The sequence below is a fragment of the Saccoglossus kowalevskii genome, chromosome 11, assembly GCF_978046115.1.
Source record: "Saccoglossus kowalevskii chromosome 11, keSacKowa6.1, whole genome shotgun sequence".
NCBI lineage: Eukaryota > Metazoa > Hemichordata > Enteropneusta > Harrimaniidae > Saccoglossus > Saccoglossus kowalevskii.
The window spans coordinates 13,056,286-13,071,083 of NC_140651.1; the positions used below are offsets into that span (position 1 = coordinate 13,056,286).

The 14,798-nt window shown below is 34.4% G+C and overlaps 1 protein-coding gene across 2 annotated transcripts in view; it reads left to right on the forward strand.

The window, feature by feature from the left end:
* Positions 1-1,046: 1,046 nt before the first annotated feature.
* The window catches only part of LOC100313645 (LATS serine/threonine protein kinase), a 34,649-nt gene continuing 20,897 nt past the window's right edge, over positions 1,047-14,798 (forward strand). Inside the window, exons 1-2 of one of the 2 annotated variants that reach the window (XM_085505774.1) lie at positions 1,047-1,606; positions 2,100-2,363. In XM_085505774.1, the coding sequence (XP_085361900.1) occupies positions 2,181-2,363 (183 nt within the window). In that variant the 5' untranslated portion in view covers positions 1,047-1,606; positions 2,100-2,180. Of the gene's footprint in view, positions 2,364-14,798 lie in introns of both variants that reach the window. The other variant, XM_002738450.4, reaches the window with a different exon arrangement.

A 14,798-nucleotide genomic window follows, 5' to 3' on the forward strand; every position in this document is an offset into this window, starting at 1 on the left:
ATTGCATAGTAACGTTCTGTTGTTAAGGTTCGTGATTTTTCAGTCATCTATACCCAATATAATTGGTATACAACATAATTGACGAAAACTGGTTTAAAACTACTCGGATTATTAATACATTAGATTGTATTATTAAGTTTAAAGGGGTCGTCGCGCCGCGTCCTGTTCGAGATAGGACTCATAGCGACGTAGACAACGCGTGTAAATGTCATTACGTGAAATTCGAACACGCGCTTCGTGACGACCACCGCCCTTTAATGTGCGAAAGCCAGGGAGGTGATGCTAGAAGTCATGGTCATGTGGAAACGGTAAATTAAATAACATAATTTTACATTTTTGACACTTTTGTTTTTATCAATTTCAGTAACAGTTTTTGTATCTTGAAAACAAAGTGTTGAGGGCAGCAGAGTCGCTTCCAGCTCCACACGTGTAGTTGTTTACACTAAAACTAAGCGACGGGAATTGTGGTCAATGAAATCGCTTGACTTGATTGGTATGTCAACAATGTAACACGGCAGCCTGTCTATGACTGTCAATCAACGGTGTCATTTTCAAAACCAAATTTCGCTCTATACATTCATTGACTTTACTGCGATCACTTTTGTAGTGAGAATTTGAACCGTTTGTCATTCGCGTCACGACTTCACGGATCATGTGATTAATTATAATACCGATTTTGTTACTTTGATATGCGAAAGATGCGTGGGAGTAGTTTTAAAAGATGAAAAAAAAATAGTTAGGCAGTCACGAAAAAGGAAACGAAAATGTTAAAAATATCATTTAAACAGGAAGTGGCCCACTCAAAAAGCGTTGCAATTAAATCAGGAAGCGTTCCAAAATTAAAGTTGTTACTTTAGAAATACTTCGCTTTGAGAATTTTCCGGTTCCGGCTTAACGCTGTATTAATTTGAGACCGTGTGTTTATTTTCAGCGTAACAGGTAATCATAATTTACTGAAGTTCCCACCCAAGGTAAACTTTGTGATCAGAATGTCAATTCTCCTTAGTGGGGAATTTCCCGACCAGCATTCCGGTATGTTTTCGCATCCCCAATAAAGATGGCCGTCTGGCCGAATGCACGCGATTATGCTCCGTAAACTTGATGGTTATACACACATGATGTAACACTGTCCGCACACGATTCAATTCGCCGAACGAAGAGATATTGGAATACATGGATTTATAATTTCTGTGCCTATTTACTTGAAAATATTGCGATTGGAGCTGTACTTTCCCGTCCGTTTTTTGTTCACTTCCGTACGCGTACTGCTTTAATAGTGCGGAACAGATCGGCTGTCAGAATCGGAGTTTGTAGCGGGTGCCTGTGGCTGTTGTCTGGGAACAGAGTGTTATCTGTGAATGGCGTAAACGCTATGAGTCTATAGTTAACCAATTCGACTTTGCGTTTATTGTGTTTGAGTTATTTATTTCACGTACGTGGGACAACTAGCAACCGATCTGCCGACACATACACCGTACGCGCAACTGACAAAATGGCTGCCAGTGGGCAGACTCTCGTACACTATCATGTTTACTTCAGAACTGGTACATCTTGAACCGTAGAAAGTAGTCTCCCGTACACTAATAACACCCGCCTGGGTGTATGGGTGGGTATTTTAGGCTAGGTTTATACAATTTTCCTCGAAGTTGGTATTTGAATAGTATTTGTTGCCTGCGATCACCGCCATATTGAATTCCTTAAAGGTCAGGGCGATTACTGGGTCAGTTGCTACTTCCTGCACTGTTTACCGATTTCTACGGAATGTATACAAGTTGTGAAATTTTCGCGTAAATGTGATTATTGCAAGACCAAAAAGTTAGCCTCGTTGTCAATTCAACAAAGAAAATTTATATTTGTTACCGAAAAAATCGCCAAGTTTTAAATAATATGAAATGGCTTCTGTAAAAACGAGGGCAAGACCGTACATGAGAGCGTAAGTTGAGTAGAGAGAAGTTAGGGGCATTTATTTTTTTTGTTTTCGTAATATGAAGCGAGACAATACAGACAGAAAAAATCGCCCCAAAACTGTCCCCAGTACGTACGTGGGCAACAGCCAACAAATGCTACAAGAAATAAGGGAAAGCTTGAAACACTTGCAGATCCAACCCGAACAGAACCAGGACCTCTCCAGCAAAAATCAAACACACCGAGCTGCTTCCTCAGATAGCGGTAGTTCCCAAATGGCAGCTCAACAAGGTGCAAGTGGAAGGCAGCAGAACAGGTTTGGTTCACACCAGAAAGCACTAGCACAGATCAAGAATAGTTTGGAACCATATCAAACTGTAACACCAAATGGACTTGACCCGTCGTCGGCCAAATATGCTGCCATGTTGCAAGATATGGCAGCTCTAGGAATAAATGAGGTTTGTATATTTACTAATATTTTTCTTATAAATTTACTATACTTTGTGATACATAAGTACATGATTGTTATTAATTCACAAAATAAACAGACACAGTTTGATACTATTTATTAATATTATTGTCAATAATGATGAGGTCAACAATAATTGATAAAAGTAAAATATTACTGAAAAATATCAAAACTCCAAGATCATTATTTACTAAAAAATGACTAGTCACTATTGTAAAAATATCATGAATGAATGGTCTGTTATATGATCAGTTTTCTAATTTTAGTTTCCTTTGTGTACAAGGCAGACAATAGCATGCATTGCGCATTATTTATAAAAAAAAATGACAAAGAACATGGCCTCCTCAAATTTAATTTAAAAATTACTGTGGAAATCTGCACTCCTTTTAAAAACGCATAACATGTTTGTATTAATACCAGGCAATAAATATTAATATCTACAATAATAATACATATTCCCTTTTTAACAAAAGGAACTGTAAATTTAATGTTTTTTCATGAAAACTAAAAACAGCACAATAATTAACGTGTGTAAGAATATGTACCTCAACATTCACCAAATTTATGAGATTCAGCAAGAAACATTAAAATTGTGTTTGACTTTTTTCTCTTCAAATAGTAAAGGTCTCAGGATCTCCCCTGATATAATGTGCTAATTATCATAACAATAGAACCTGTTATTCAAATTGTTCTATTGTTTCACAGTTTGTATACTGTGAACTGCTTTGTTATAGGACAAATTTTCAAGTGTCAGTAAAAAAATCAGGAAAATTTTTAATAGTGAAAATTCTTCTGTCCTCAATCACAGATTGTCAGTCTTTCACAGAACTTTGTCTTCAGGAATGCTATCAAATTCTGAAATCAACAAAATTTCTATCAGTAAAAATTAAATGGTTTTAATACAATATACTGTTGAATACTTTATTTTCGCTCGAATTAATTTTCGCTGGAAAGGCTTTTTGGGCGTTCTGTATGGAATTTATTTTCACTGATTTTTGATGAGTTGAATGTGAAATATAGGAAAAAAGTATATTTGCTGGATTTTATTTTCACGGAATTGTCCCTCCTGCGAAATTAAATTCCAAGCGGAAATAAAGTATTCTTCAGTAGTATACATACATCTTTAAAAAAAAAAATACTCAATTCCTTTAACTCCGTGGGCACCTGGGCAACTGTGATGGATACCGGTAACTTATTTCAGCTAAAATTTACTCAGGTTGAATACTACAATTTTTATGTCATTAATTTTTCAGTTGCTGGAATTTAAACTCCTTTAAAAAAATTGCACAGCGAAAATATCACCGGGTTCCTGTAGACATCAAGTCACAGTGGCTTTTACAAAAATCTTGTCGCAGTGAACATCATTATGTAGTCAGCCTACAGTGATATTAAACATTATTTCCTCTTATAGTAGCGCATACATTTACACACTGGTAATCAACAGATATGTTGCTTTGGTCAAAATAAGTGACTTAACCATGCAATTTTTGACATATCTGTGCTTACATGTATATACTAGTAGCCAAATATAGCGAGAGTATTTGTTAAATTACATTAAAAATTCATTGGATTCTATTTCCACTAAATTGTCCATAGGTTGTATGCTCTTTCAAATGATATAAAGGTTGTTGTGTGCATACACACGGAAATGAGTCCTACACGATGATAACAACCCACTAAAAACAAGAAGGCTCATTATGTAGAGTAGACGCTTGTTTGTAAACAGCGATATGCTATGGCCGCATGTGCAGGTGACAACTCTCGCTTTTAATCTTTCAGCAAGAAGGATCTACATTTTCTGCATTTTGTAGTTGTTACCATTTTGATGTTGGAAACAATTTAGTCTGCTGGTGACACACCACTTAAAAAAATATATTTCTATTTTTTTATGGTTCATTTTATCACTAATAAAATCATTAAATTCAACCTTGCTAACTCTTTAGAGCTGTAGTTGTAGTAAATGGAGTGCACCTTTCTATCACTGTGAAGGAAATGATAAAAGTAGTCACCCCTCCCGAAGTCCAACTATTACGAAAAAAGACATCGCTGGTAAAACAATGTGTTCATGCCATGTGTTCTTTTCACTGCTACAGTTTTCATACTTGACTAGGTTCTTTGAATAGTAGTTTTGTCTTTGCCAGTTCTCACCTCTGTGCTAAGTGTTTAAACATTGAAATAAATCACACACTAAAAAGCCCAGTCAATGAACCTAAGGGTCAGGTCACTAAACTGTTTTCTTTTAGAATGCTTATGCAAATGTGATCTTTGTAGCTAGACCCTCTAAATTCTTACTATTTTATTAGTATTTATGATAGTAATTGCATATTATAAGGCCAAATAAAAAAAAATGTGTGGTCCTAATATACTCCTACCCTACATAAAATTTATTGCCTACCATAAACATTGTTTTGGTCAAACATGAAAAAAATGGTGCGAAATTTCAATGAGAATTTAATGAAACTGAATTTATTATCCAGAATTTTGGCGAAATTGGAAAGACATTACTGTAAACATGGGTTTTGTTAAGTAATCGGCAAGTTGGATTTTCACTGAAAAGATTTTTTGGGTGTTTTGTATGGAATTTATTTTCACTGATTTTTGACGAGTTGAATGTAAAATATAGGAAAAAAAGTATATTCACTGGTTTTTATTTTCACTGAATCATTCCCTCGGGGAAAATAGCGAATTCCAAGCGAAAATAAAGTATTCTACAGTACTTATTATTTTATCAAGGAAGTTTGTTTTAGAGTAACTGCTTTAGCAGCATTTTACAATAAGTACGAAGTACCATATTTGCTCTATTCAAACTTCAAATAAACCAAATATTACATTTTTTACCATAGTTTTTTTAGGTACGTGTATTAATTAGTAAAGTTTGTGTTCTTTATGAAATTACTACGAACATAGAATCGGCAAGTTTGAATGAATCATCATGCTGTGTAGACATTTTTCCCAATGGTGTTCTGTGAATGAAGTTTGTCCCAACATTACCCTGCTTGCTTCCTTTGTCAAAAAATTTCTGGTTTGTCTGATTATGATGTTATAGTATTGGGTGCAAGGTTTGAAATTCCATAAAACGGAGATTATTTGTTTAATGTGTTCATTGTTCACAATTAATGCTGGCCTTACTATCCTGAATCTAGTAAACTAATGTATGTTTTGAATGGTGGGCCAATAAGTTGTTATTATTTCATCATTTAATTTGACATGCAATTGTCATTCACTAAATGTCGCTATTAAAGAGAATGATCGAAGCAAAGGCAGATGACGAAACTTTATTTTTACTGTCCCAATCTTTGCCAAATTTTATTCAAAATTGGCATACAAATTGTACCTTTATTCAATTGATTTATTTCTTGGGGAACGACCTACCTGTACTGTACTGCAGACTACCCGTAGTATGTTTTTTTGGTCAGTGTTGAACCATTACATTGCTTGCATGCCATAGAGCCAAATTCCACTGATGACATAGGAAATAACATTTATGTGGCAGTCAGTGTGTAAGTGGATGTGCACATGGTTGCTCACAAATGGCATATTCTAAGAAAGTAGGCACTCCCCGTAGTTGAAGTATGTTATGATCTTCCTGGGTAGTCATTGTTAGTGTCCTTATTTGTAGTGTACATGTACCTATTCTCAAGAAAATTGTAAATACATTGTGTGTGCCTGATACCGTGTATATAATTGTTATAATATTGTCCATATTTGGGCATTGCATTACGTCATTGCTATATATTATCATTACTCAATCACTTTCAATTGGTTCCGGATCTTTGTGATTTTAAATTGGTTTCCTAATGAAATATGGTGTTGATAAGATTGCACATAAAGTTTTTCTTCCTTCAGACATCTTTCCCTTCGTGCGCTCTGGTTATTTAACAAAACCTGTGTTTAACTTTTTCACTACCAGTTCCCGCTTTTCATCACAAATTCACAAAACACATGTACATTGTAGTCCCATTTATACATAGTCTGCACTTTTCTTCAGAAGATTGGGACAAAAATAGCCAATTTTTCTGTTGGCTCCAAGATTAGGGTTCATTTCCAGAAATATTGAAGGATACAAGAAAAAAAGTGTGAACAAATTTGAGCGATGTTTACATTTTAGTCTTCCCAAATTCAAAAATTCTGGATATCAGTCAGTTCCATTAAAGTCTTATTGAAATCTTGTGAAATTTTATACCCTTTATTATGTAGGCAATAAATTTTAAGTAGAGAAGATCAAGTAAATGGTACCACATATATTTTCCCAATATAAATTGATAGAATATTATATTTGCACATGGTTGAAAGGGGAAACTCCTGTTTCTGTATTTACTTTCAGTCACTTTTAAATAATATGTTTTGAAAAACAGTCTAGTTTTTTGAATACAAAATTAAATTGAAAATTTGAACTGGTCAAAAAAAATCAGACATTACAAAAACATAAGATGCAACATGGCACATCGTTTGTTGTAAGAAAAAGCAACATATCCATCAAAACAGAATCACTTATTTAAAAGATTAAAATATGATTGAGTTTTATCGCTGTAAAAAATACTTGCAGATGTCTTTCGTGAGTTTCATCTGTTAAATATCATCATGACAGCTGTTAAAACTATTTCAGTACTCGTTTTACCTTTTAAAAAGTGGTAATCATCTCTTTAAAAAACATTTTGCAGCGAAATCAATGTCAACAGATCCACTGTCAGCTGGCATACAAGTGATGATAAAATCAATGCGATTAATTTACCAATATTTACTATTTTGAGAGAAGCCATCTTGAATACGACTTGAAACTGAAGCTAACATTGAGTCAACCGCTAATAAAATTTGACAGCATTCATTGGTTTTGCATGGAAAATCTCTTGCATATAACACCTCATTATATGTAAATACCTTCCTGAGGTTTTTGAAACTGAAATAGTCATCTAGTAACTGTAAGGCCGTTGCTGATTGGCTCCTTCGTTGGATGACAATTTCAGTTTCAATAGCAAGTATAATTTGTAGAATATGGTATTAACCCTGTACCTACATGTCCACATTAAATCACTTTCCAGGCAAGTACTGTAAAATACTTTATTTTAGCTGGAATTAATTTTTGCTGAAAAGACTTGAGTATTTTGTATGGAATTTATTTTCACTGATTTTTAACAAGTTGAATGTAAAATACAGGAAAAATGGTATATTCACTGAATTTTATTTTCACTGAAACATTCCTTCAGCGAAAATTTATTCCAAGCGGAAATAAAGTATTTTACAGTACAACAGGGTTCTCCCCAGGGCTTTTTAGCGCCGAGGTCCGCGGCGCTATACCTGTGAATCTCGGCGCTTCACTTGGGACCTCGGCGCTATGTGTTCCCACCTCGGCGCTTGATTTCATATTTGACTTGCCAATATCAGATGTGAAAAAGCTTTGTTCGCCACGCCGGTCGGCGCCGACCGTCACTCAAAATTAGTGACCACCACGGAAATGCTTCCGACGAGGACTATTGTCTGATTGTTGGTATAATTACGTACCGACCGACACGCACCCTGCCAGTCGTGGATTATAATTTATAAACAATAGACCTAGTCGCACGATACGTAGCGGCTAGTCAAATTTGTGGAATTAGCACCTCTTTGTTTGTAAGTAAATACTTTCTGCGATAGACAGTCTTTAGATTGAAAGCTAAAATTATTTCAAAATCAATTCCACCTCGATATAACATGGTCAAATCGGAGTTCACGATCAGTTCACGCTACTCAAGAAAAAAACAACGTGTTTATTGCGTGATTTGGTAAAATACATTTGAACTGTTATCATTTCGAATCATGTAAAAACTCTTCTTTCAAGACCTAATTTACCTTTTAAAAATTGCAAATCACCTCTTTCCAAAGCTGTCATGCAGTTTTCAATTGAAATCGATGCCAACACATCGTGCTACGACATCGCTTTACTTCCGCAATGTAATTTTTATGATCACTACCATTCGGAAAACTTCGGGTTCTACCGGCATTACCATGCGGCATTTTGATTGGTTAATGGAATTTTTGACCCATCGGGTCAAAGGACACATGCTAATTTTTCACAAACATCATGGCGGGTCTGTTTTCTTTTACCGAAGCGATCAAGTGATCAAAAATAATCGCTCCCGATAAAAATAAGTCGGATTTTACTTACATTTCATATCAAAAAAAAAGAAGTAAAATTTGTTGAGGAATTATTGCTATAACTGGTGTATAACATGGCCAAGTAAGTTATGTCACGTCGTAATTTTGATGATCGTTTTGAAGCTTTATTTGTTCGCTCATTACTGTAATTGTAAACGTTTTAGAAGTTGATGGTACGAATAATAAATTACAACAATACGTCAATTAATTACGTGATCGATTTTTTGAAGGAGAATGTTTTTGGAGTGAATAAAATTATGAGATTCGTGAACATAAATCTGGCTTAACGTTTTGAATGCGTTTCCTTCAACGTTTTACAAAACAATTAAATTGCAACAATAATGTATTTGTGTTTGTTTTTAGTCTGCAGCATTTGTATTTCGAGAATGTTTCAAACTCTTCTAAATTGTGAAACATAATGTGTTGATTCCATTAAAAAAAATATTTGCCCTGTGACTGAGCTCACTAATATTCATAATTGTAAATAAGTTCTGTTAATCAATGAAGAAAAGATATGTAAATGATATGCAAATTATTATGCAAATTAGCCCCGGCGCTATGCATTTTTTCTGGGGAGAACCCTGTACAATATGGTATTTACCCTATACCTACATGTCCACATGAAATCACTGTCTAGGCAAGTGGCATATGGTATTTACCCTATACCTACATTAGATGACTGTCTAGGCAAGTGGGATATGGTATTTACCCTTTACCTACATGTCCACATTAATTCACAGTCTAGGCAAGTGGCATATGGTATTTACCCTGTACCTACATGTCCACATTAAATCACAGTCTAGGCAAGTGGCATATGGTATTTACCCTGTACCTACATGTCCACATTAAATCACAGTCTAGGCAAGTGGAATATAGTATTTACCCTGTACCTACATTAGATGACTGTCTAGGCAAGTGGCATATGGTATTTACCCTATACCTACATGTCCACATTAATTCACAGTCTAGGCAAGTGGCATATGGTATTTACCCTGTACCTACATGTCCACATTAAATCACAGTCTAGGCAAGTGGCATATGATATTTACCCTGTACCTACATGTCCACATTAAATCACAGTCTAGGCAAGTGGAATATAGTATTTACCCTGTACCTACATTAGATGACTGTCTAGGCAAGTGGCATATGGTATTTACCCTATACCTACATGTCCACATTAATTCACAGTCTAGGCAAGTGGCATATGGTATTTACCCTGTACCTACATGTCCACATTAAATCACAGTCTAGGCAAGTGGCATATGGTATTTACCCTGTACCTACATGTCCACATTAAATCACAGTCTAGGCAAGTGGAATATAGTATTTACCCTGTACCTACATTAGATGACTGTCTAGGCAAGTGGCATATGGTATTTACCCTGTACCTACATGTCCACATTAAATCAGTCTAGACAAGTGGAATATGGTATTTACCCTGTACCTACATTAGATGACTGTCTAGGCAAGTGGCATATGGTATTTACCCAGTACCTACATGTCTGCATGAAATCACTGTCTAGGCAAGTAGAATATGATTCACCATACATGTACATGTATGACCTCAGTATTAACAGAAATGGATTTTAATTTGATAGTATTACAGTAATATTTTAATTCTACCAAATAAAAAATAGATGAAAGTTTAATGCAACAGCTTTTTGCGACCTGTCTGTCACAGTTTTTGTCCACATAAATACATATGAACTTGATGTTAGTTGATTTCCCCTCAGTGACAGCTGTTTTCACATTGCCCAAATTAATTTGATTCACTAAGGATAGTTGTATGGCTGTAGAGAACATTCATTTTACAGCCAAAATAGTTGAAATGGTCATAGGAATAATATAAGGGATATTGAATGGAGTCAAACTTATTCAGCATCTAGAAAATTACATTTGATGCCTCATGAAGTTCAAGTCTTATCAACTCTTTTTATGTTCAGAATTGTCTGAGAAAATGTATTAATTTTGTGATTTTATTTTGTCATCAGTGAATATTTTAAATTGAGATTATTTACATGATTCACTCATTAGTGAAGTAGGAAAACTCGTTTGGGAAAAATGGGAAATTTAATTCATGAGCTCAAAATTTATTTATTTATGTGTAAATTAGCTATGGTCATTCTGACGAATTTGTTGATAAATATCTAGCGATCTGTGATATTTTAAAAAAATATATTCTGAAAATTTAGATGTCATTTTTCCCTGCCTATCTACTTAATTACTTCATGTTTAGACCCCTCTGTAGCAGGAAGGTTGGATAACTGAAATGACAGTAGTGTGTCTGTGGTTAAATTAGATTGTATTTTAATAATCCAGTATATGATATAACTGTTGGTTTACATGGGCTTCTAATGAAGCAAATATAATACTGTATTTATCCGGCGAAGAGCCCAGGGTCCTGAACATGGAAAATTGCCGAAAAATAGGGGTGTCGTATGCCCAGACATCCCCTCCAAAAATTTACAACACGCAGATCAGAATGCGACAGGGAATAGAACGGCAAATAAAAACAGAAATAAATGAACATTATGCAACATTAAAAGTAAAAAAAAAATAATGTATTGCTTATAATGTGACAAATACTGTAGAATACTTTATTTTCGCTTTGAATTTATTTTCGCTGAAGGGATGATTCCGTGAAAATAAAATCCAGCGAATATACTTTTATTCCTATATTTCCCATTAAACACATCAAAAATCAGTGAAAATAAATTCCATACAAAACTTTTCAGCGAAAATTAATTCCAGCGAAAATAAAGTATTCCACAGTAACTAAAAATAATAAAAATCATTAGAATTTAGGATTTCCTCACCGACAAACATGTCCAATATGCTTGAACTCAAAATGAACTAAAATGTCAGGGGTTAAACTGCGTAAACTTTTTCTAACAAGATCAACAGTCATACTAGAACAATAATAATTTACACATTTACACAGTAAAAATTACGAAAGTTCATAGAAAAAAATCTCAAATCTTTATTTGTACGTTCATCGCCATCTTAGTGAAAGGTGAAACCCTCAAAGTCCAAGTCGGCAGTGAACAAAATCCTTACAGCTTCGTCCTGAAGTTCGTCGATGTTGTTGCACACAATTTGAACCTAGCACTTTTACTCCATGGATTTCGCTGTCTGTCAGCTTGGCACTTTTAATTCATGTCTTATCACAATAAAGAGACAAGAAAAATGGGGTTGTGGCAAACTACTCTGCTGCAATTAGACACAATGTTTTTGTTTACAGTCTGTCAATCATTTTTGACCTTACTGATTCAGTGATTGGCTAAGAATGACATGACTACTAGTGTTTCATCATAGAGGTCAAGTCAACATTGCTTTCTCATCAGCAGAGATGCCCATCAATCATGGTCAAAGTTATCATTCAGCAAGTTCTGTAGGTTGGAATGTCTCATTATATGGATATCGTGGTGGTCTCCAAAGACAGAAAAATAATTAGACAGAAATGCAATAGCTGTGATGAAAGATGGTAAAAAAGTTGGCAATCTTCGGCGTGAGATGGCAAAATTGCTGGCCTCGGTTATGGATTATGCGGACTAGCAAAATTAGGTGCAATGAATTTTGCTCGCCATTCAACCAACTTCTCTTAACTGTAGATATTGCAAAATTACATTCTCCCTATGATGTGACCCTGACACCAACATGCATCTCATCCCATGCAAACCACTACTATCTGATGCCAGACAGAGGAGTTTATTCCCTGTCTGAGTCATTGTCTGATGAAATGAGATGAACCCCTGAACTAAATGTTTTTGAACTATGGTTTAAAACTCAACTTGCTTAAAAGTGGTTTTTCTGGAAGGATGTACTGCTATAATCTGTTTATGATGTCTAGATGATCTATGATCTTGTGTGGTTAAAACTAAAAGGTCAATCATTGACCACTCTCAATTCTCTGAAACTGCTACACATGATTAAATAAACTGGTGTGCTACTATGCATACTGTAAAAGACATTATTTCCACTTTGAATTTATATTCGCTAAAGGGATGAATGTATTTTACATTTAACTTTTCCAGAGAAAAGTCATTCTAGCTAAAATAAAGTATTTTACAGTGTTTAGCATATTAGTAATCTAAGCCTGTTGTGTTGTGGTTGAAGGCAGCTCAATTAACTAAAAAAACAGGTGCTAATGCATCATCCATGCACGTTGACCAGTGAAAACTTGAACATGTATGTCTAAATAAAAATAATTCTTGCATCCTTAGAAATACAAGCTTTCATTCAGTCTGTAGCAATAAAGTAATAAAAGAAAGTTTAGTTAGTTAATAATAAGATAAAAGTAATAGTAAAATAGTAAAGTACCTAGTAATGAGTTTATAAAGAATTTTTATTTCTGATTTCAAAATATCTGTATATATACTTTCCTACTTGTTTAATTATATTGTGGTTCTTATTGCTCATCAGAAATACAAATGTTTTTGTTTATTATCTATTTCTTTAAGAAGTTCAATATTTTCCTTCATGTCATCTCATTAATTGTTGTAGAGATGACAATCCATGAAGAAATGTAATTCATCTTCAGTTTTATTATGAGGACAGTTTATGCAAGTTCTATTTTCAATTTGAGTTTTGGGTCAAGTGTGTCTACCAGTTTCAATAGCGAGGTTATGGTCTCTGGTTCTAAATTTACATAATGTGACTCTTTCCTTTTATGACAATGCATCATATTGGCTGACTGTTTTAGTTTCTGAGAAATCAAATATAATGAAACAGAAGTGATATAATGATGTAACTACAATAAGTTATTCCATAATCGTGATAGATGGCAACCAATAATATAAAATATTTATAAAAAGCTGGGTGGAGACTACTCACTTTTCATGTACTTTCATTTGATTAAATTAAATTAGTATGGTACCATGAGTTTTTCACATGTACGCATATATTTCATGTCAAAATTAGTTATACCGGTAATCAATTATTCAACAGTATGTGGACTTTTTTGATTCTCTGTTAATCTTTTTTTTTTTTCTCAGAAAAACGGTAAAATAATATGCATAAAATGTCATTTTAGCAGCTGTTTCCATAGACCACAATGAAAACGCATAAAAATATTGTCATTTTTTTTTTAAACTTCTAGGCATCAAAAAGGACCCTGTAGGAAACTACCCCGGTATACTTTTTTTTCACCGTATGACATCAAGCAAAATTTTGAGATATTGAAATATATATATTCAATAGGAAACTATGTTAAAATACCTTTACACTGACAAAACATGCTATTTTTACTGTATTTTGTAGATCAATTTTCTCAGAAAATCATAGTACGATGACCCCATATTTCTATTTCATTTTCTTTATCCTTGTGACATGAAATACTAAAAGTTTTGAAAAGGACAATATTTTTACTTTCGTGTAACATTCTACCTCAAATTACATTTGAGTGGAAAAGTATCAGTATGCAGAACTAATTTTTAAAGGTTCTTAAGTTAAAATCCTTCGAAATCAGGTCAGCATGTTGACTGCTCAGGAAGTTGGTCATCAAGAAAAAGATTACGTTGTACGTGACTATGTGACTTGAGGTACACAAATTACAAATTCCATAACTATAGTAATGTTTTTCTAGATCACAATATCAGTGTACTTTTTTCCATTGCATTAATGTTGTGCCAGTGAACTAGCATTACTAGTTGCATCGCAGCAAATATTTTTGCAACAGTGGTGCATCGTATCAGCTTAGAGACTACACTGGAGAGTGCCTACAACCAGTGTTTAAGTGGGAGTGACTATATTGTTTGTTCAACAGATTTCAGACAACCTGATGAATTCACTGTAGTCATCATAACCTTACTATGAAAGTTTGTCTGTGTCCCTGCACTAAGGAGGACTGACATTGTTTGTCACTCTATTGAAATTGCGAGTCACCAGAAGTCTACCTGAACATTTGACTGTTGACTTTGAACCATTGTATTAACACACCCTTATTTGTCAGTATTCTCATTTGACAGCCGTCATCCACAATGCGTATTACAAGATGACTGGCTTGATTTGAATGGACGCCTATCTCAAGTGCCAGCTCAGTTTAAAGTTAAGTGGTGTTTGGTGCACTATGCGCGGTCAATGCTTAGTTAAGTTGCGCTATTGTTCTTTGTACAGGCCTCCACTGTCTCATGTAGCATAAAATCTGTTATGATTACCCCCCCCCTCCCTAGATGTATAAGAATAATCCATCATTTGCAGCTTAATCAGAATATTAATAAGTCAATTATCATAATTAGTCTATCTTCATATTCCTAGTTATGGGAAATCTTCTAAACTGTTATTCTCTCTCTGG